This window comes from Zonotrichia leucophrys, chromosome 3 (assembly GCF_028769735.1).
Source record: "Zonotrichia leucophrys gambelii isolate GWCS_2022_RI chromosome 3, RI_Zleu_2.0, whole genome shotgun sequence".
Lineage (NCBI taxonomy): Eukaryota > Metazoa > Chordata > Aves > Passeriformes > Passerellidae > Zonotrichia > Zonotrichia leucophrys.
This window is the reverse complement of record NC_088172.1, coordinates 61,787,863-61,810,517: the sequence shown is the minus strand read 5'-3', so window position 1 is coordinate 61,810,517 and position 22,655 is coordinate 61,787,863. Positions and strand designations below refer to the sequence as shown.

At 42.2% G+C, this 22,655-nt stretch overlaps 1 protein-coding gene across 2 annotated transcripts; it reads left to right on the top strand.

Annotated features, from left to right (window-relative positions):
* Positions 1–6,834: 6,834 nt before the first annotated feature.
* Positions 6,835–22,086, top strand: LGALS8 (galectin 8). Of its 2 annotated transcripts, XM_064708474.1 has the most exons (10): positions 6,835–6,946; positions 8,929–9,138; positions 12,964–13,052; positions 13,607–13,817; positions 14,489–14,605; positions 16,269–16,325; positions 16,404–16,430; positions 17,757–17,845; positions 20,182–20,347; positions 20,811–21,106. In XM_064708474.1, exons 2-10 carry the CDS (start codon positions 9,025–9,027, stop codon positions 20,958–20,960), a joined length of 1,020 nt encoding a protein of 339 aa, XP_064564544.1. In that variant the 5' UTR covers positions 6,835–6,946; positions 8,929–9,024; the 3' UTR covers positions 20,961–21,106. The 2 variants fall into 2 exon arrangements, with proteins under 2 accessions (XP_064564544.1, XP_064564545.1); XM_064708475.1 differs by lacking the exon at positions 16,269–16,325 and having other exon boundaries at positions 20,811–22,086.
* Positions 22,087–22,655: the final 569 nt, after the last annotated feature.

Here is a 22,655-nt window from a genome sequence, read left to right as displayed (position 1 = left end):
GAGTTACTAAGAGAGGTAAGAAACCTATATGGGGTGAACTTTTCCTGAATTAATAACCAATCTGATACTGGACACTAAAAAGGCTCTACTAGGCTATCAGTTTTTTTCCATTATATCCTTCTCCTGTTCCTGTGTAAGACCTGCTCTCCCTTCAGGGATTTCAAGTTTTTTGCCTGCTGTCTCTGTGCCTGCAGGATGATCGGTGGCCTTTGCCACCCATTTTGGTTTCTATGAAGCTGGCCAAACCACTGTATTATTTCATTCCTGCAAGCTTATCTAAGATAAAATGAGCTTAATTACCGTTCTTCAATAACAAAGTTGTGGTGCTGTGCTCCAGGAGAACCTAGTTTTCCTGTGAGGACATCTATGGGTATTCCCAGCAAAACACTGGCAGTGTCCAGTTGTCTTACTCTCTGCATGCACTTCCCTTGGATCTATGGAGAGGAGTGCAGGATGGGTTTGGGAGTCTTCTTTGGAACCTACCATAAAGGATAGGCATAGTCAGCATGGTCCCAGATGCTTGCTTCAAAATAACTTGCACAGAAACTGTAAACCAAAGGTTATTCCTGAAGCAGTACTGAAAAATGGAGAGCTGCAGCTTGGCCTGGGCAGTGCTTTGTGCAACAGACTGTATTTTTCACTGTCTCAAAAGGCCTCCCACAGTTCTAGGTCAAGCTGTTAGCAAGAGGAAAGAAATGTAAATTCTGCCTTCTGGTTCTTTAAGCTAGGGTAGCACTCTTGACTTGTGGCCAGACATAGCTGGAAATTATTTGTCAGACAGAAGAACTGTTTAAACAAAGTCAAAGAAAGTGCATGGCATTTATAATAACTTAAAGAGCAGCCTACTTGTGTAGTTTTTGCAGCAGATCATGTTCTTCTGTCCATGAAGGCAAAGCAATTAGTTATTCATAACTACTTTCAATATATCATGTAAATTTTAAGTTTTGGCTCTGTTTTGGACAGAAGGGCAGAGCACCATTAAATGAGGATGTGAGCTTGTTGCCTGGTTTTTTTGGTTTTTTTTTTTTTTCTGACAGAAAAGTGCTTTTCTGAGTTCAGAAAAGTCCCTGAGTTCAGCTAGTCCTGATTCCATGGCTCTGGTCGGTCATCCTTAAGCAGATAGGGAAGGTATGGATCTACTGGTTGAACAGGCTGAATATCAGCAGCACTAAAAGAACTTACTTTGAGAGGTGCAGTCAGTAGTATTTGCCTGTATTTTGGCCAAGGACTGGGACTAACTCCGTCCTACAACAAGCTTAACTGACCCCAATGAGGCAAGAATCTGGCAGAAACTGATGGGAAAGAGAAGCAGACAGCCTTGGGAAAGGGTTGCTGTACCCTCTGTTAGGGGCAGAGGGGCAATTAACAGCTGGGCATACTTACTAGCTTGATCTCTGTATTCTGCCTTTGTAAGACAGTGATTCTTGATTTCGAAGGCAGGTCATTTGAGGAAATGTGTATTTGTTATTGTGGTAATGAGAGTTGCCCAAGATTCTTAAATGAGAAAGATCAGCGCAAGTAACTTGCATAATAAATGTGTTCTGTATATCTATATACAGCAAGGAATGGATACACAACTTTACACATGAATGTGAAATTACTCTTTTTTTATTATAAGTTTGTTTCAAAATTACCCAATATTTAATTTGGGAATGTTTTTTGACTCAAAAAAACCCCCAAACCCCGAAGTTTTATGTTGTTGATGACATAAAAAAAAAATTATATAGCTAAAAAGTTCTTTAATGGCAAGAGCTATGATAAGAAAGGGGCATGCAAATCCTTACAGTAGTAAAAATATCTTGAGTCGAAGCTGAGGATTTATTTTTGTCTTTGCACCCGATATATGTGAGCTTCCCTTACTTCATTCACAATCCTGCAACCAGTGGGTGGTTTTTTTGGTTCTTATTTACTTTGGCCTCTGCTTTCTCTGAAGCAGAGAAGTTCACTATCTCAAAAAGATAGTCTTTTAAAAGCCTGATCCTCTCTAACCATCAGGAAACACCTACCATCTCGTGGTGAGAGGTGATACTACAGCCCTCGCACGCCTCCCTTGAAAATGCAGCAGAGCTGAGGGCAGGTGAGCTCCTCTGTAACTGCAGGGACACACCAGGGAGATCCAGGAGCAACTGCAAGGAGGATGATGATGGTGTGAAGGAGAAGTTCTAGGGATCTTGGGTTTGGTTGCAGTCCCCAGTTTGGAGAATATCACACAGTCTTTCCTTTGGCACAGATGTGTGATATTTCCCGGTTTTTATGTCCCTAGGTAGGCAGGGACTGAATCACTGTGTGCAGACTGTGGCGCAGGTGCCTGGGGGTGAGGGTGTGCCAGGTCTGCAGACAGGGCAGGCACAGACACAGGTTTGCTCTCCTAGCTATTGCAATACAAACAAAGGAGTGATCCTGACTACTTCAAGAAACCTGGAGTGTCATGTTACTGATTTAAGAAAGAAGGGGTGAGTATGTTTTAAGGGTTATATGGCCTATAATTGGCTTTCAAAAGGTCTAGTGATAGTGACTTCTTGGTGTCTTCTTTGTCCTTTGCCCCTCATATCTATTCTGTATCTTGTTTGCTCTTATGCTTCTCTTCAGTGTTTTGCTTTAAAAAGCAGGCACTGCAACAAAAAGAATACTTGGTAGTTCCTGAGGCAGCTGTAGCATTTTAAGCTTTTGAATCTGTAAGCCCATTTAAAAAACCATTGCTTTTTGTTTCCTGTGATTTGCAACTTTAAACTGAAAGCTGGAAAATCTGAATGACCACTGAAGCTAAAGAGTGACATGTCAAGGGAGAGTTATGGAAGGCCACTGATTAACTCATAGATAAGTAAACAATGAGCCAGCTGGGCTGTCAACTGAAATTTTAATGTTGGTGTGCCAAGAAGTGGTGACTTATGTCCTCCTTGAGTCTAAAGCTTTTCAAAGAAGCTAGGGGAATAATTTCCATCAGAAAATGCTGTAATGCACAAACAGCTCCACTAAAACTACAGAAGACACAGCAATGTCAGACTTTTGAGATCATGTGAAGTCCTTAAGCACAAAATGTCTGCTGAACAGTCCAATGTGCTAGAAGCTTTACACCTGTGGCCTGTAGTACTGTACAAACTAGGGAAAATTAGTTATTATATACAACAATATAAAAAAAAATTAGTCAAGAGTAACTTCCATGGGCAGGTTTCTTAATGGAGACTACTGTTTATTTGTGTCAAGTCTAGGGAATTCCATTATTGATGGAAATTTTATAATTGGAACTGTGCATAAAATGCCAGGCCAAGTAGGTAAGTGTGACTATCTATGTTTTCACCTTGACTTTGGACCGTGGCTTGCTATCCTGAGAGACACAGGTTACAGGCTTGGAATCAAGGACCGAAGAGGCAGGTAAAATTTCTTAGGGGTAACAGGGTCCTCAGTTAAAGGCCTTATGGCCAGGAATAGCTACTGCATTTACTTCAGCTGAAATTGGCTGCATCTGTTTTGACAAAGCATTTCTGTTTTTCCAGCAAGCAAAATTCTGCCAGAACATGAGAAATCTCTGCTGACAGGATTACACACAGTCCCAGCAATGGCTGAGTGCACATCAAATTTAGAAGAAAAAGCCTCAATTAGGATTTGGACTGTGGAAATAAGGAAGATTTTGTTATTTGCTGCCAGGACTGCCATTAGTAAATGGTGCTAAAAATAGCAGTCACAAGAAATCAGCAGAAGACTGACAGTCTATGAACAAAGGAACAGCACTGTAGCACAGAGCTGCTGAAGCTGTAACCCAACTGACTCATTGTCAATGCTGCATCAGGTTTGGGAGCTGAAACAGGGGCTTCCCTGCAAATTTCATAAACTGCCTATGACTCAGCCTAAAATCACATGAATCAAGCAGCTGTTCTGCTCCTGTAAGGAACTGGTGCATAATTCAAATCACTGTATTTCCTCTGGTTTGTTTCTTCCCAAAAGTAGAAGAGCCCTGAGCAAGAAGTAGTAAAGTAGTAAAACTTTATTTTCTGTGGTTCTAGAAACATTTCCACCTATTGCTCTTCCTTTCAGCATCATATTTTTTTATTCCAACCTTTCAGCATATTTTCTTTGTTTGACCTGAACTTTCAAACCTACTTTGAGGTTGCAGTTTAATACTGACAATTGAGTGTATTTCATGTACTTATGTCAGTCTGGTTTTATTAAAGTGTTTTACTCTTTCAACTAGAGAGCCTGGAAAAATAGCTTCAAAGAAAAACTAAGTGGTAGTTCGGGCTCAGGACCTTTTATTTGTTCTCTTTTTAAGTAGTGCTGTGGAATTATGTAGAACAGTTGAATAGCAGGCTTTTTGCTAGCACCTGACTACAGACAATAGTTGTCAGTCCTCTCTCATAACCATGCATGATTCTAAGGTACCTTTCCCCAGGCAATCTGCTCTGCTGTTCTTTTATCTGAGTACCTCATTTCTGCAATTTTCAAAAGAAGTGTTATCATACCTTTCTGTGAATGAATCCTTCCAATTTTATATAGCTAAGCTGAGGTACCCATTAAAGCAGCAGTCCTACAGCTATCAGCAGATCTCTAGCAAGTAGATGGATGATTTGAGATGGGGCTTTTGTGTTGGTTAATTGTGGAATAAAAGACTGGATATTATCTAGCTAAGATACTCTAGTGGTCTTTGTGACAAGTGGCTGAATGCCATTCTAAATTCTCTATAGCCACATACACTGCTTTTTGCAAGGTAGAGGAATACTGAATGTCTTTAATTGAATAGGAGATGATGATTTAAGCTTGTGAGCCTTTTATGTTGCACTCTTTATTTTTGTGCTCATCTTTTGCCCATCCAGCATATTAACAGGAGGAACCTGAAGTAGTGCTTCTCTGAGCAGACTGTTGCTACACATCAGGAGCTGTAAAACTGCAAGGGACTTCATTGGCCTTCCTGCTTACCTTACCAATACTGCCAAAATCCCTCTTAGTGGGGCCTGCAAGGGAACAGGAGGATGGAAGTGCAGCCTCGGGGTGGTGGTTTTAAAGATTGGGTTGGGTATAAGATTTCCAGGTTTTCAGAAACCCAAAGGTTCTGTGGCAGCCAATGACCCAGTGCGAGCTTTGAAACTGTGTTTGGGTCTGGTGACATGAAGATGGTCACAGAAATGATCACAGTAATCGTGGGCCACTGGAGAGCCTGGAGAGTTGAGCACAGAGAAGCCTAATGAGGTTCAACAAGGGCCAGTGCAGGGTCCTGCACCTGGGAAGAATAATCCCAAGTACCAGCACAGGCTGAGGGCTGACCTACTAGAGAGCAGCTTGGCAGGGAAGGACTGCAGCGGGGTGTGGCCTTAAAGTCAGGTGTCCAGCTGGCAGAAGGGCGGCCAACACCCCACTGCAAATGTGTGAGCACCCCTCAGCGTCAGAAGGCTTCGGGCTGTGCTCACAGCGGACAGAATCGCTGCTGGCCGATGAGAGTAAAGAGTCCGGACCTCACTGGGGACTTGTCGGATTTATTGTCAACCAGGGAGTGACAAACACCCAGATGTTGAATCTAATGCGTCTCCCAAAGAGTTACCTCAAACAAAGGGTGCAACAGGGTTATAAAGAGGAGGAGGGATCTCAGGGAGGGGTTTACAAAGGACCAATAGGGGAAGGTAGGGGAGTGGACTTAGGATAACGGGCATGAGAGAAAACCCAATAGAAACAATGTAAAGGAGGGGCCCCGGAGCCACAGCCAATCAAGTCTCCCTAAGCACAGAAGATTCTGGCAAACTAGGAGGAGTGGGGAGTGATTGACTGGGCCCAGGGAGGAGAACAAATTCACATATAAGGAAACACAGGGGAGGGGAAATTATATAACAGAGAGGATTGACATAAACTGTGGCGGGAGTAACCAAGGTAACCAAATGACAGACAATACCATGGTGGGAAGAACTGGTGAGGGCAGAACCATTACAGAAAATGGGGGAGTGATACAGAAAATAGGGGAGTAATTAAATAAACTAACAGAACACACTACAACAAAGGACCTGGGAGTGTTGGTGGTTGAAAGCTGACCATGAGCCAGCAGTGCACTTGCAGCCAAGAGGGCCAGTGGTGTCCTGGGGTGCCTTGGGAAGCGTGTGGCCAGCAGGCTGAGGGAGGTGATCCTGCTCCTCTACTCCACCCTACAGAGGCCACATCTGGAGTGCTGTGTCCAGTTCTGGGCTCCCCAGTACAAGACAAGGAGCTCCTGGAGAGGGTCCAGCAGAAGCCATAAAGATGATTTGGTGGCTGGAGTATCTCTTATGAGGAGAGACTGTGAGAGCTGGGCCTGCTTAGACTGGAGAAGGGAAGGCTGAGAGGGGAATCTCATTAATGCATAGAAGTATCTCAAAGGTTAGTCCAAGAGGATGGTGCCAAACTGTTTTCAGTGATGCCCAGTGACATCCAGGTGAGGATGCCATGGCCATAAACTAAACCCCAGGAATATAAGGGAGAACTTCTTTACGTAGAGAGAGGGTGGCAGAGCACTGGGAACAACAGGCTGCCCGGGGAGGCCGTGCAGCCTCCCTGTCTGGAGACCTTCAAAACCCATCTGGCCGCATTCTTGTGTCACCTGCTCGAGGTAACCCTGCCTTCGCAGGGGGCTGGGACTTGGTCTCCTGAGGGTTGGAAAGGCCCTAACAACTCAGTGTGAGATGTGCCTCGTGAGGAGATGGGTTTGCGCTGTAGCACGGCCGGTGCAGAGGAAGCACAGCACACACGGGAAGAGCGCGGCCCGCAGGGAAGGGAGTGCAATGCCCTGTACAAGGTTCAAGCCCGGCCCCGCGGGGGGGGGCGCCTGCGCGCGCCGGGGCCAGCAGGCCGCGCCGGGCACGCGCTGCGGTGACGTCACGGCGGTGAGGGCCAGGGCGGGCGCGGGGCCGGGAGCGGCGGCGATGGCGGCGGCGCCGGGCGGGCGCGTCCCGCGGGTGAGCGGGCGCTGCTGATGGGAGCGGTGTGTCCTGAGGTAAGAGACGGAGCGGAGAACGCGGGGGCGTTCCCCCTGCCCGCCCCTGTGCGGGTAGGGGAGAGGGGCTGTGGGAAGCCGGGACTGCCTCGGTTCGCTGTAAAGCTGAAGTGATTTGCTTGGTCCTGTGTCCTTCCAGTGTTCGGGAGTCTTGGGTTTATAGCGGGGGACGAGGGGGCACCGCCAGTGTTTTGTACTTTAATTGCTTGCAGATATCCAGAAAGCATCTCGGTAATTCTCTTTGCAGCAGCCTTGTTCGTACTCCTACAAAATCTCGCTTTAATTGTAAGGGCTGGCCGGAGTTACCGTCGTGAAGGTAACTCGTGAAGGACACATTTTCTCCGTGTCACAGTGAGAAGCATAATAACTGCTTTTTTTTCTTTTTTTTTTTGGCTCTGGTTTCGTTTTTGTCTGTGGGAGATACGACTGTGTGAGATAACAGGACACATTTTCTCTGTGTCACAGTGAGAAGCATAATAGCTGCTTATTATTATTATTTTTTGGTCTCTGTGGTTTCCCGTTTGTGTGTGGGAGATCTTTCCAGCCCCTCGGAATGTGTGAGATAGCAGGACAGCCAGGAAGCCTCAGTGTGCCGCGTTGCAGCTTTGGTGTAGCACGTACCCTGGTAGAGGTTGCTCTGGCAGGAGGATACAGGAGAGCTTTTGCAGTTGCATGTCCTGCTTTTGACAAACAGAGCCTGAATTACTGCTTTCCTTCGTTATTGCGACCTTGTCAATAAAAAAGTTATAGGCAAACAAGAAAACCCCCAACTCATCACTTTGTCATGGTGCCACCTGCGCTGCCAAGATCCTGTGCCAGGATCCTCTCCTGGCAGGATCTGGATTGCTGTTGCAGGCACAGGAAGTTCACATAGCAGGCTGCTGGGCTGTACGTTTCATTTTCGTGGGGTCTGCTGTTGGACCGTACAACCATCCATAAAGGCAAAATTATTGTTTGATTTGGTCTTTTATTTTCTTCTTTTAAAAATGAAATTGATAAAATTGGCCTGCACAGGTAAAAGTGAATTTATGGTAGTATCCGTTGAGAAGGTCAAAGGGCAAAGTAGTTGTGCAGTGTTTAATTAAAGTACCTTATATTCCCTGAACTGTATTCTAGATACTGGTGTTAAGTGGGTGAGGTAATATCTATCTGGTCCAAATCTCCAGCAAGTTAAGTCAGATGTTGCAAAATGGACCACTCTATTGTTTAATTATTCCAGAAGATTAATCCTGTGGAACAAGCCACAGACCTTGGAGTTTTGGTTTTGTGTTGTTTTGGAATTTTTTTCTGTGGTTTTATTTTTTGGGGGTTTTTTTTGTTTGTTTGTTTGGGTTTTTTTCCTTCTTTATAACATTGCTTGCTGTTGTCCATGATAATATGGCTAGAGCCCTCACGTTTGACTTCTTCCTGTCTGCTTGTCATCACCACATAGCTTACATGCTACTTTTCTCCAGAATATGGCAGAAAGAATACTTAGTAGTTTCAATTGGCCCCTGAATTTTGGACACTTTGTTAAAGGGTTTGCTGAAGAAGTTGCAGTGTAGCTGAGTATACTCACAAACTTTATTTCTTATTAATGTTGTGCATTTAATTGTAATTTTACAAACTCCTGTTATTACTTGGGGAGTTCTGGGAGTGTAGGTGTTGGAGGAAGAAATATAAAAGACCTTCTGTGTCTTTTGTTTTTGCCTATTATTTCTTAACTTTATGTAAGATAAAGGTGGAAAAGGCAAGGTCACCTGCTAAGGCTTGTCTGCCATGGGAAATCTGGGAATAGCACACTGCTGCTGACACTGTTTACCAGTGGGGCATCTCAGTGCTCTATGCAAGCCTTTTAATTTCATATTTCAAAACTCCAGCAGATTTACTGGAAAGATGTTTGCATCATTCTTGGCTCTTTACCTTGGAGGTACTGAGGGTTTCACTTCATGTTGTGTCACCTTTTTTCTCTTTAATTAAAGTTTTTGGTTTTTTTTTCCAAGGGATCACTCCTTTGGTGTTGCCTGATCAGCGAGTTCTTCACGTACGCTCCAGCAGTGGCCACACAGAACTGACAAACTTCAGCTGCAGGAGGGAAGATGACATCCTTAGGTGCACCACAGGAGGAAATGAGTAAACTGACCTTGGATACACCACAGAAAGAAATAGGTGAACTGACCTTGGGTACATCGCAGGAGACAATCAGCAACCCGGTAACTCCTCTGTCATTTCAACAATGTGTCCCCTGGGAGAGGGGACTTTGCTGTTTTATCTCAGCAGTACTGATGTGCACAGTGAGGGATGCTGCTGAGAGCTCTGCATCTCTCAGGTTTGTGAGGGAGAATGTCACAAAGTGCTGATGGTGTTTAGAAATTGTGCTGTAAACAAATGGACAGGACTTCCAAAAGAGGACAGATGTTCTGTTAGCCTTGGATGATAATCCTGTTTCATGTACAGTTTACATAGATATCTGGCATTTTTGCAGAATATGCTGGAAAGTGAAAGTATGATAAGGTGTTTTCTCTCTTAATTCTTTGTAAACACAGGTGGTGCTTGGCAGCTGTCATGAAATGTTTTTTTTGTGGTCCCTGTAACTCCAGTCTGAACAACTAAACTTGGAATAATTTTTCACAGTTCATATTTTAATTCATAATAAATCCTATTTTCTGTGGAAGACTTGAGCTGACATGATTCAGCAGTTGCAAAGAATGGATTTGACAGAATTTTGTTTGCCTTGCTCAGAGTCTGAAAACTTTCTCTGAAAAGTTCTGTCATTCTCATGGTCTGTGACAGCAGCCTGACTTTGGCTTACCCTGAAGGGGTGACCTGAAGCTGTGTTTTCTGTTGTGTCTTAAAAAAGGTTGTTCACTTAAATCTGCAGGAAATAGTATTTTTACCCTTCTCTGCTAGACCCCTTTAAAACACTAAAATGTGTGCAGTATTTATGGGGAATGTGCAGTAGCACAGACCTGCACACTTCCTTGTCTGTTGCAGCTTTTGTCACACTGTTGAGCCCTCAGTGAATCTGATTGTTTATTCCCAGGGTGTGGTCACTGCTTGCAGAGTGAATAGAGTTAAGGATGAGGGGGGAGTAATTTCAACCTCCTTCACAAGAGCCCAGCTGGATGGAGGAAGGAAAGCTTATGATGAACTAGAAGGTGGAAGGACTGAAGTGCAAAAGGAGAGGGAGGGTGAAAGTTGGTAGATGGAGATCTTGGTGGGAGAGGAGGTGTGAAGAGAAGGATCAGGAGATGTTTAGGACAAATGAGTAGTGCCAGAGAGAGACTGAGTCCAGCAAAATTGGGTGGCTACAAGGGGACTGACCAGTATGATGGGTGAAAAGACCTAGCAGGAGAATTCAACTAGAGCTTAGGGGTCAAGAGTCTATTGTGAGAAAAGGAATGAGTATTTGGGATTGGAATATGGAGGCAGAGTTGGGAAGGATTGTGCCAATGACTTTGGGGCAGCCTCCAGAGAAGGCAATGAGTAACCTGCTCTGTCTGACCTTGCTTTGAGCAAGGCATTTTGTTAGCGGGACCAGAGGTGTCTTCCAACCTCAGCCCTTCTGCAGCAGGGCAGGCTGTGAAAATGCCATTGTTTCAGTACATTGTTCCACTAGCAGCAAAACTTCATAACTTTCTTACAGGTTTGAGTCTCAGAGGCTGAGATGTACTTTTTCATTACTGTACTGTTCTCAAGCATGCAGAAAGTCGGCTTTGCTCCCTTATGCCCTTTACTGCACCCATCTGACAAGAAATGCTTTCATGTCCCATCTGGTGGGGCAGCTGTCTGACATCCAGCATGCTGTATATCAGATAGCTGCCCCACCAGCTGGGACATGTTGTTGCAGTCCTTTCCTCTATAAGACCATAATTCTCCTCTTGTTTTATGAAAAGTGGCATTTTCTTTTAGGAAGAATATAATCTTTGAGACTTCTCAAACTCAGTTGACATTGACCAGTTGGCTTAAGAGCAGAGTTTTGGAGATCTATAAGAAAGGCAGGATGATGGTGGATCATGTCATGTGACAAGAACTATTCTTAATAAATGAGGAAAAAGTAGTAGAACAGCATCTGGAGACATGAGGGAATTACAGGCGCATTCTGTGATGACAAAGTCCCATTAAGTCTGTAGTATTGCACCCAGAAAATGTTCTGTTATGGTCTTGTTGGTCCCACATCTGAGCTTCTGAAGAGTTCATGGGTCACCTTTTCTTTTAAATAAATGGATCCTTCCGGATATAAAGAAGTGCTTTTGCTACAGTTCCATTTCAGGAGTACAGAACTTTGCTTCACTAAAGTGGTCAAGTACCAGTATCCCTGACCTGTGTGTGCTTCTTTGGTTGACTTTGGAGAATGAACCAGTAACTTACTACTTTATTGCAGTAGAGCTACTGCCCCTCAGGAGCAGAGTGGAAAAATGAGAACAATCAAGATACACTTTTAATTTTTGATTATTATTGTTTAAATAAAAGTTACCTTCTGGTGTGCAACTTGTATTTTAGGGAACCAAGCCACTACTAGTAAACAAAGAGATGTCACTTTTCTTTCACTTTTAACACTTAATTTCACATTTTGGTCCTCCTCTACTGCACCTGCTAAAGCAAATAGACATGATGAGACTTAAAACAACCTGCCAATTTGCTTAAGAAGCAAGTCCTATTTTTTTTTCTTGATGCAGAAGATGACTCTGAATTAGGTTTTGTGCAGTGGGTGGGTAGCTGAGAAGGAAAGTGAAGAACGGGCCGAAAAGGATGTGTATCTACTGGCAGAAATGATCAACATTGGATTTAGACAATTTCTGTTGTCCTTCCTTTGTCCTCACAGATTAGCAAAAATATGTGTCAGCAAACAAATATCCTTATCATATCTGCCTGTTTCATGCAGTTATCTAGATATTTTAAAAATAAAAATCTCAACTCATTGTTTTATGGTCCAATATTCCATTCAAGAGTAGAAATTCCAATGTGTTTGTTATTTTTGTTGTTAAATTACTGGAACTCTTGTTTGCAACTGATGTTTCATTTCAGGAGTATCTTATAAACTACCAAAACCAACCTTGGCAAATTTTTCTTTTGGTTAACCAGAGCAAATGTAACATTTTCTACCATTTACCTCCTTTTTCAATCTGGAGTGCATCACACATGTGATGAGATGCAGACTTGCTGCTTTGCTCTTGGGCCAGGCACCTGGGAACTCCCACAGTTTAATGTTAAGGTGCTTCCCATCCCTTCCTGAAATGCTGGATGGGCAGGGTAGGGCTTCTGTGAGCATGTCACAGTGAGCTGTGCCGGGGTGTTTGGGGCTTTTATCCTAAATGCCTCATCCCTCCCTGTGGCTGAACAACTGTCACTGTGCTGCCATTTCTGTTCAGTGTAACAGCCATGAGTTACCTTCTCCAGCTATTGATAAGAAGAGATAGTGAGGCTTTGAGCCACACTGCATATGTAGGCACCATAAAATCCGAGGCTCCTGGACAGGGCTGTTTTAGTGCACTTTGCAGTTCTTAGCTCATTAGCATGAGGTATTTTGTTGTGTTTGTGTAGGTTTTACTAAGCAAACACTCTGTGGCATAGTCTCTTCCTGTCATTGTTTTCCCTAATGGAGCAAGAACAAGCAAAAAGGCAGCCCTGTAGTCTGGGGTCAGAGGAGCTGTGGAAATTGCCTTCTGGTACCAGCAAGGGACTGATAATAGTCAGCCCTTGGAAATGACATAATTTGAAGTGAATCCTCTTCATGCTCCATGAATAGTGAGGCAATAAAATATTATGACTCTTCATTTGAGAGCTAAGAATGGAGGATGGAAATTTTAGTTTTATCTGAAAATCTTGGTTTTCATAGGGGAAAATATGCCAGGTTTTCCCTTCCTGTTGTGTATTCTTTTATATTAAAAGCTAGTTGTGTTTCTTCTAATGCTGTAGAGCATCATATAACTAAGAATTAGAATACTAACTTTTAAACTATTTTGGGGTTTCTTGCCTCCATCACAAAACGGTATTGGAATATTTTTTTCTGCTTTTTTTGTTCTTCCCTCTTCTAGATCATTCCATATGTTGGGACAATACATGGTGGCCTTGTTCCTGGAGAGCAGATTGTGATACATGGGACTGTTCCTGATGATGCAGACAGGTAGAGGCTATGTTGTCATATTTTGCAGTGTCACCATGTGAGCAAGAATGTAAAGGGTGAAATGTTTCCAGGGATTCTTCTTAGGATGGCACACAAAGGTTTGATCTAAATCCTTTTGGTAACATTAGATTGAATGCAGGTTTAAAGGGTAATCTGACACTAACAAAATTGGTGACTAAATGTGTTGTGTGTAGGAATTAAGTTAAACTGGGATGGGGAGGTATGGACTAGTGCTTGTGCCCAGGAAGGGAGTTCTGTTCCCTGACCTTATCCAAGGTTCATTTGATATGTTCTGTTGAAGGTAATGGGAGGTAAGCTGTTGAACACAGTAAATGAAGAGTTTACATGATATGAATGATGACCATTAAATAAATTTAAACATTTATATTCACTGCAAGTAGATCATGGGAGAACCTCACATATTGTTTCTTATCCAATGACATTCATTGGGTCTGCCTGTTCTGAGGCTCCACAGTAAAACACAATGTACTGAACCTTTAGGTGAGTTCTTGAGAGACTGAGCTGAATGTGATTTGTCTTATTTTTGTGATTAGGTTCCAGGTGGATTTACAGTGTGGCAGCAGCATAAAGCCTCGAGCTGATGTGGCATTCCATTTCAACCCCCGCTTCAAAAGGTCTGGCTGCATTGTTTGCAACACACTGGAGAGGGAGAAGTGGGGCTGGGAGGAGATCACTTATGAGATGCCCTTTGGTAAAGGAAAGTCGTTTGAGATTGTCATCATGATTTTAAAGGATAAGTTCCAGGTGAGTCTGGATTGATTCTTTATCTGCAGCCATTTTCTGGCCAATAAAGTAGAGGTATCTTGTATAATTGAAATAAATATTGGAGGTCTAGGTGTCTCTGTTACCTAGGTATAGTCTAACTACAGAAAAGTTTAGAGCTTTGCTTTAAAGAGGTGCTAATTAAATCAGACCTTTAATTTTGTATTGCTTCCTTCCAAATTGGATGAGTAGGCAAGGAACTCTCTGCCATATCTAATGGCTACTCCACCCTTCCCTCTGTATGTGCAGAGGGCTAATCTTGGGATAAACCTGTTCTGTGGCAAGTATAGGACAGTCCTCTTGGAGGTGACATGTGAGGTGTATTTGTCTTGCTCTGTTAGACTGCAATAATATATTCTATTGTATTGATAATACCACATTGGTGAATGATTAGGTTTAGAAACAAAGGTGTGAAGTGCAAATTTTAGTGTAGGTAAATGAATCTCCCTCATAGTGATGGAAAGAGAGACTGAATCATGGATGAATTGAACTTAGTTGATCTGATATTTCTAGGACATTCCTAGGAGTGTTTTGTACCAAATTGTTTCTGTACCAAACCAGTGTAAACCAGAGATGTGTGCATGCAGTTTGATACATGGCTGATGTAATGTATATTTGATATAGTTTTTCTGTTTGGCTTCCCATCTCTTTAGGTGGCTGTAAACAAAAAGCACTTGCTGCTCTACAAGCACAGAATTAGCCTTGAAAAAATAGATACTCTTGGAATATATGGCAAAGTGCAGATCAAAGCCGTTCAGTTTGTTTTTAAGGTAAGTTGTATAGATAGCTGACTTGTTTGATTCATTTCCTCTGTCCTGCTAAGCTGCCAAGTGGGATTTATGGTGAAAAGGAAGGAGAAGCAGCTACAGTCCAACGTTAGTAAGGAGATTTTGGTTTCCCCACATTTCAGCATGTGACTCTCATGAGGATTTGTGTCTTCCTGTTTCAGTATTGCAGTTAGGGGCAAGAATGTGACAAAAGTTTACAGCTTACAAAGTTAACAGGACAAATGGTATAAGAATTGATTGGATACTTAGTCTACGAGTGGATTAGACTTCCCACATATTGCAGGGGCTTCAGAATGGGCTCTTGAGCAGTCAGTGCTTCTGAGGGACGAGTGTTGCCATGCTGTAACTTGTTGCTTGGCTTTGAAATGCCAGGGTTGGCCACAGCTGGAGCTCCTTGTGCACATAACCCTGTTTTTCCTGCTTAACTGACTGATTTGTTGACTGAAGTCAGAAGTGTACATTTATGGGGATGAGAAGAAGTATTCTTTCTCAGACTTTGTAGTGGACCAAACTGCAGTGAATTTGAAGTGAAGGCTGTGCTGTGCCCCCTCTCAGCTGCCACCTCTGCTGCTGATAGTTAACTAACATGGAGTTTTTCCCTGGGGAGAAGATACTTTTGTTCTGAAAGAGTTAAATTTTTAGAACAGAAAATGAGGGTGATGAATTCCAGGGAGATTGAGGAGGTGAATGTCTTTTCCCTTTGCTACCATTCACTAAGGTAGCCTGCCTACTCCTGTGAGATACTGTGGGTCTCTTCAGCACAATCTTCACTACATTGTGAGTGAAGCTTTTGACTCTTGCTGCCACATACCAGGTCTGACTCAGGTCAGCAGGCTAATAATTGTTTTGGTAGAAGGCAAAGCTGAGCATAATCAAGTCTAAGCTTTAAACATAGGTCTGCTGTGTTTAAAGATCATTTGCAAAGACGGTAAACAGGCCTTCATGGGTCCCATCACTTGGCTTTGGGCACATTGTCAGAATAATATTTCTGCAAAAGCTGTCTGCATCCTAATCTTGGAGGATGACTCCAAGAAGAGCTTGAGGGCAAGCAGGTGCTGTAGGTTGGTTTCTGACCCAAGCACAAAACATACACTTAGTTTAATCTGCTGATGCTGTATGCTTTGTGGAAGATAGGAATGGAGAAAGGCAATTCTTTCCTTTTAGTCTTTGCTTCTAATACACTTTTCTGAGGAGGAAGTTGTAAGCTTGTACTGAAATAAACAACCTGAAGACACAATCTGCTAGGGCCAAGCTGGACCTGTCTCTGCCATGGCCGTGTTGCACATCTGTCCTTCCCGTGAGAAGGGACGGTGATGTACAGGGCTGCTTAGAATCCCAAGAACCCTGCTGTATGGACTTGCCCCACTATGAGGAAAAGTCTGTGGGTACTCTGTGATCCTGAGGGTTAGACAGTGCTCTGACTGTTAAATAAAGATTCAAATTGTAATGAGGTGATCTTCAGAAATCATCAGAACTTTTCTATAGTTTGTAGGGGTTTGGCTATCTTTTTCATTAACCTTGCCCTAGATTTCCATCTTAACAGTTCACTGTTCAAAGCATGATGATCCTTATATTGTTCTAAACCAACTTTATGCTAAAGTTATATGATGTGAGCAGTGACACCTAAATATCTGTCTTTCTGCAGCCTTTACAAGGCTCTCAGCCATCGTCTCTAGGAGTAACAAAGATAAGCACAGAAAATGTACGTATGTCTGTAAAAGGTTGAATGAATCTCCCCATTGTCTGATAAGCTAGATAATATTCTTTTCTTCTCTTGTAGGGGGAAATGCCAAGTGGTTCACAATTGGTAAGTGTTTCCTGTAGATTTGTGGCAAATGTAGAATAAAATCAAAAATACTTCAGTTATTTATGAAAAGACATGCACAAAAGACAAGAAGAAAGGAATTGACAGTCAGCTGGAGAAAGATCATCGCTGAGATTTTGTAGAGGGTAATCCTCTGCTGCTACTACAAATGAGACTATTGTTAAATCATTTAGAAAACCCAAAAGATAAATGCAGTATCCACAACCATAAACAAATTAAAAGTGAAGTATCTGAAGTTTTAAAGGACCAAGTCACTTTTTTTTTCAAATAGGCATACTTTGTTTTCTCTGCCTTAGGGAATACCTGCAAAGCAGAAGTATTCTGCAGTCATATTATGTTAATGTGTGTGGAACCTGTCTGCCACATCTTCCTCTTGCTGACAGATCTCTGTGTGCACTTTCAGCAGCTGGATGCAAGTGTTGCACCTCAGGGGTGGAACTTGTACCCAGCTAACATGGAGTATAGATGGAGCAAGGGCTCATCTTTTTGCAAAAACCTGTGCAGGTGGACTGTATCCCCACTGGAGCAAGGACCGCACTCAAACTGAAAAGGGGTGAAGTCAGGAATATATACACATAGAATTTGTGGAGAAAGTGAAGTTGCAGTGAGTGCCATAATTTTAGATGCTTTGTCACTTGACATCCTGCCTTCTCCAGTCTTTTTTTCTAAACCAAGTAACACACAATATTGTAATTTGCAAGTGGTGGACTTCAGCAAAAACATAAAAGTGAAGTGCTTCTCCATTCCCTTCTTTTCCCTGGTGAAAATAACTGCTAACATAATGAAAAGTAAAGACAAATAAAATACTTGCACTATCATTTTGAACTGCTGCCAGGAGGACAGAACACTTAGTGACTCTCCTTCTAGTACTTATGTGACCATGGGACAGCAACACACCTTAACATGAGTCTTTTTCTTTAAAGCAAAACTGATACTTTCAGGGATGAGAAGTCAGGTGTATGTTTGAGTAATTATGTGATACGAATTGAAACTATTACAGGGAGTTTCATGCTTACTTTTTTCTTTTTTTTTTCTTTCCCCTTCCTCCCCTCCTTCCACCATTAATTAGTTTGTTTGTTTTGAACCCAAGGTAGTAGTATAAATTAAAACCCAGTACATTGATGTATTTGTCTCAGTGTAAGTTTTCCACTGTACTATTAGGATCCTACAATATACTGTAGGAATAACTTTAGCTGTAAGTGCAAATTTGCAATTGTAGGCCAGAATTTCATCATGCCATAGTAAAGCTCAGCTTGTTTAAAAAAAATTAAGTCACAGTCAAGATTTTTACTGGGGGTGTACTTCCAGGGTGTTCCTTATTTTGAGAAGCTTGATACTGCACTTCGTCCAGGATGCACAATTGCCATTAAAGGAGAAGTGAAAAAAAACCCAAAGAGGTATGTGTTACTGATGGGCTTTTTTCTGTTATTTGACTGAGGTGCTCTTGAGAATGAGTAGGCCTTTCCATTGCCTTTGTATATCCTTACTCACTTGCAACTTAGCATCTGGAATCACCTGAAACTACAGTGCAGTTTCCTCAGGAACCAGCAGGATTACCGCTTTAGAGAGGACTTGAATGAGCAGCTCCGTTGTGAAAAGTGAAGGTAAAACCTGAGTGTCTTACCTACTAAATCTGTGTCATTCACAAATCTGTGTGTTTGTTCAGGGCTTTCCACTGTTCAGGAAGTGTGAGCAGATGTACTGTACAGAGACAGCTTTTATTCTAAAGAGATCTAAGAGTAAGGATGTGTCAGAAATAGGTGAAACATAAGTGAGGCGAGTTGCAGGTCTGCTTGGATGTGCATGTTACAATATTTCTCTGACAAACCTCCTTGGGATAAGCATGAAGGTGCCTAATTGACAACAACTGAGTGATGAAAAGTGATTAAGTGAGTGATTAAGAAGGATGGAGCACCTCTCCAGAAAGGAAAGGCTAAGAGAATTGGGATTGTTCAGCCTGGGAAAAAAAGTGCTTCAAGGAGACCTAATTGTGGCTTTCCGGTACATGAGGGGTGCCTATAAGAAATCTGGAGAGAGACTTTAGAAGAGCATGTAGTGACAGAAAAGGGGGAATGGCTTCCAACTGAGACTAGGTTTAGGTTAGAAATGAGGAAGAAATTCATTACTGTGAGGATAGTGAGACATTGGAACAGGGTTTCCAGATAAATTGTGGATGTCCAATGTCTGGCAGTGTTCAAGGTCAGGTTGAATGGAGCCCTGAGCAACCAAGTCTGGTGAAAGTGTCCCTGCTCATGGCAGGGGGTTGAAATGAGATGAGGTTTAAGGTCCCTCCCAACCCAGGGCATTCTGTGATTCCATGAAAGCTGATAGGGGAGTATGAGCAATAATTTTGATAGCAAACTAGGAATGAAGAGTTGCAAAGAACATGTTTTCCAAACATGAAATAAAGCTCAGGGCGTAGGGGAGCATAACACAGTCAAAATGGAGGTGAGCAAGTGTCTGTGCTTCAGCATGCCCTTGAGGGGTAGTTTTGGCTTTGCTAAAACATGCCTAAAAATGAAGCAATTAATGAAAAATGAAAATGATGGGAAGCATGTTTTCACATTTTGTATGTGTATTGCACTCCCGCTTCCTCAGGGCATGTTTCTTACCTGCAGTTGAACAGCATTCAGAGTTCATACTGGAATCCAAGGTCTGGAGTCCTTATCCACAAAGTTTGGATGGATTTCAGATTGAATAGGATAATTAATACTTACAGAGTAGCATTTCTTTCCCTTCTTTAGCTTGAAAAGTTTATTAGCACTTTTCAAGGGCTGAATGTGCTCAGATGCATGTAAGCATGAAGAGGCTTTTGGCTGTTAAAGCATGCAGGTTGTTTTCTTTTTATGTTTGTGGTTTTAAACCTATATATTTATACTGAGTTTATAAGTTATTCAGTGTCTTTCGCTCAGTTCACACAGCTTTAGATGTTTCTTATTCTTGGTGAAAAAGAACTTCACAGCTTGGAAGTGTTGCAATATTTCCTATCTGGGCTGAATAAGTCTCAAAAGAAGGCAGCAGTCTGACAGCTGGAGCTAATTTGGGTGGGGAGGAAATATTTTTTTTCTTTAAATGTGGTAAGGTTTTTGCCACAAGTTGGAGCATTCATTTGTATTTGAATAGCTGTTCTCTCTGATCACCCTTCTCCAGAGCTCCCCTTTAGGAACCCTGTTTGATGGGCATGTCTGAGATGGCAGATTATTCACTCAGCCTGGGCAGAGCTTTGCTGCCTACAAAATAATGTTTTGTATGCACAGCATCCCAGCAGTCTTAAATGTAGGGAGAGAATCCTTAAACTTTTCCTTAGATTCCAACCAGTTTGTTGGCAGAAAGGATATGATATCTTCAGGTAAAGAGAAGCTCCCACACTCCATTGCCTGAGTGAGAGGTGGGGAAGCAGGCAGCTCTGTGTGTTCCTGTGAGAATGCTGCTTCCTAGTGCAGTATGGGAGCTGCTCTTGGCTCAACAGCTTCTTGCTGAGACATGTACAGAAAGCTGTGAATGATAAAGTGATCTAGCAGGGTCATGTCCCACATTTGCTGCCTCCAGCAAAGGTTTCTCTGCAAAGGAGATGAGTGCATGCTGGCTGGCTGCCTGCTTGGATCTTCAGGTGAATCACAGCCCTGGATCCCAAACTGCCTGAATATTGGTTGAGGACTTGGTAAATGACACTGACTGCTGTTGTCATGTCTGTAAACCCTTGGTGCAGTAAACTTTAAAAAATATCTTACAGCTTTGCAGTCAATCTGAGACCAAGTGACTCAAAGGACATTGCTTTACATCTGAATCCCCGAATGAAAAAGAAAGTTTTTGTAAGAAATTCCTACCTTGATGACAGCTGGGGAGAAGAAGAAAATGAAGTTGCTAACTTTCCTTTCAGTCCAGAGATGTATTTTGAGGTAAGATTAAGTGAAAGAGCATCAAACTGAAAAAATCTGCCAAATGGATTAACATTGATGCTTAAATGTCCTATTACTAATACAGATTTAAATAAAACTGCTATTCTTGCTTTTCATGTCTTGAAAATACTTCAAATTAAATGGGACCATAGAGAGCAGAGATTTGTCTTTATTTAGTGACAGTTTTCTTTTTAAGTAGTTGCAAAAATTCAACCTGTGCTAAGAGTAAATTTAAATCAAATTGAGTTGGATTTGATGATCCTTATGAGTCCTTTGCAATTTAAGTTATTCCGTGATTCTGTGAATTTTATTGATGCCCTGTTTTTGTTTTTAAATGTTGCTTTTGCATGAAACATTCTTTTTAACAGAAACGTGTCTAGCCCAAGTCTATGCTAGGTCATCAGATTGTTTTTCACATCTTACCTGAGCTTAAATCTGAACTGTTTCTCTTCTTGCTTTCCAGCTGATTATTTTCTGTGATGCCAACCAGTTCAAAGTTGCTGTTAATGGTGTTCACATTCTGGAGTACAAGCATCGTTTTAAACAACTTGAAAAGATCAACATGGTGGAAGTCATAGGAGATGTTCACTTGTGGGATGTAAAGAGCTGCTAGGTTTTTTCAATCAGTACTGAAATAATTTAACCTCTTCTGATGACAGTGCCTCCTTGTCAAGTACAAACAGGTGCTGACTCATGCTGAGCCTGCCTTTAACCTATCTAGGCTTTGCATTTGCCTCTCTGAGTTAGGCAAGTACCAGAAATGCTAAATGCAAATTTAAATCCTTCTCTAGTCTTCAGTTTCCTGGCAAGCTGTTAGTGTTTGCTCAGATAAATCTCCTGCGTTACTGAACCTAGCAATATGAAAATGCTGCATTATACTGTGTCCAACAATTGCACTCTGTATGTTACATTTTACTACCATTTAGCATTCCTCAACACCATACATTCAATATTGTGAAGTAGAAATGAGACTGAAATAGAATCCAAAGATAGTTATCCACCTCAAAAGGGATGTTTATAATTTATTTAATACAGAACTACGGATTATAATTTTGTATGTTTTAATTTATGTTAGACCAATAACCTTTACAGTGAGGCTGGACTAAGCAAACCCTTACTTGACCCCTTACTTCTGGCAAAAGGCAAGAAGTTTGACCTTACCTCTTAGCCTGCTGCTGCAATAGCACCTTCTCTGACATCTGTGCTATGGCTATGTCACCTCCTGCTTACAAGGGCCCAAGATTTCTAGCTTTTAGTTTTCCAAAGTAAAACACCAGAAAGGGATTTAGCTGGTTTCAGTTCGACATGAACTTTGCAAAGCTTGTTTGATCTGAAGTGGCTCCTAACTGGGTTAAGAATCCTTGGAGTCTGAAGTAGATGTTTGTGGGTTACATTTTTAGGATATGTCTGAATCCAGGTAGTCCAGGTAGTTTCAGCTGAGATGGCACTTGACTACTCAGCAGTGGACCAGAGAAGGAATCCTTTTTCAGTCTTGTATTAAAATACTATCTATTTGAAATAAACTGTTTCTATTCAGTTTTCCATACAAATGCCAGTTCTTTTATATCCTTTTTAAAAATAAGTTACTATTGGTTGTCAATACATGCCCAGAAGATGTCCCTGTCTGTCTTAAGACTGTTAATAACAAAGCAATTTCAAGAATAAGATGTATACTAAAAGACTTTAAATGAGCAAATTTAATGTATAAAAAGCATCAATTAAAACATATGTGAACTCTGCTTTTCTCCAAGTGTAGCTAAGTAGCTATGATCCCTTTTTGGTCTATTATCTTGTTTTGTTTTGTTATTGTCTTACCAGTATCCCTAAGTTGGCAAAGTGACCCTGACTGGAGAACCATTTCTACATCAAGGAATGAGCAATGCAGAGCAGTTGGCCTGAGCAGGCACTGGGGCTGGGCTGTGGCTGAGCTGGGGTGGCCCTCAGGACAGTGTGGTTCTGTGCTGTGCTGTACAGACCCCTTGGCTGCAGGATAAACTCACTGCAACAGGGGAGCTGGTAGGCAGCTCCCTATGGCAGTAACACCACTCGTGTGTCCTTGCCTTTAGCTGAGAGTTCAGCAGATGTTCTCATGGGAATGTCCTTTTTGACAGCACACACAATGAAGTTTTAAGAAAATCCTGTAAGAGCTTGATGTGGTAATCTTTCCCCATATGGGACCTACATGTCATGCTGCACCAGGGACAGAGGCGCATTCCCAGCACCCAAAGGGATGTAACATTATCCTCTGTATGATGTCAGTTCTACCCTGTTACATTTTAAACCCTATTTTACAGAGTCTGAGTGCCTT

What these genes read in the sequence shown, in the direction of transcription:
- LGALS8 (XM_064708474.1), top strand. Translation starts at nt 9,025, where the DNA reads ATGACATCCTTAGGTGCACCACAGGAGGAAATGAGTAAACTGACCTTG. An exon ending in GTTCCTGATGATGCAGACAG is followed by an intron (nt 13,053 to 13,606) that starts GTAGAGGCTATG and finishes TTTTGTGATTAG; the next exon opens with GTTCCAGGTGGATTTACAGT. An exon ending in GTCCAGAGATGTATTTTGAG is followed by an intron (nt 20,348 to 20,810) that starts GTAAGATTAAGT and finishes CTTGCTTTCCAG; the next exon opens with CTGATTATTTTCTGTGATGC.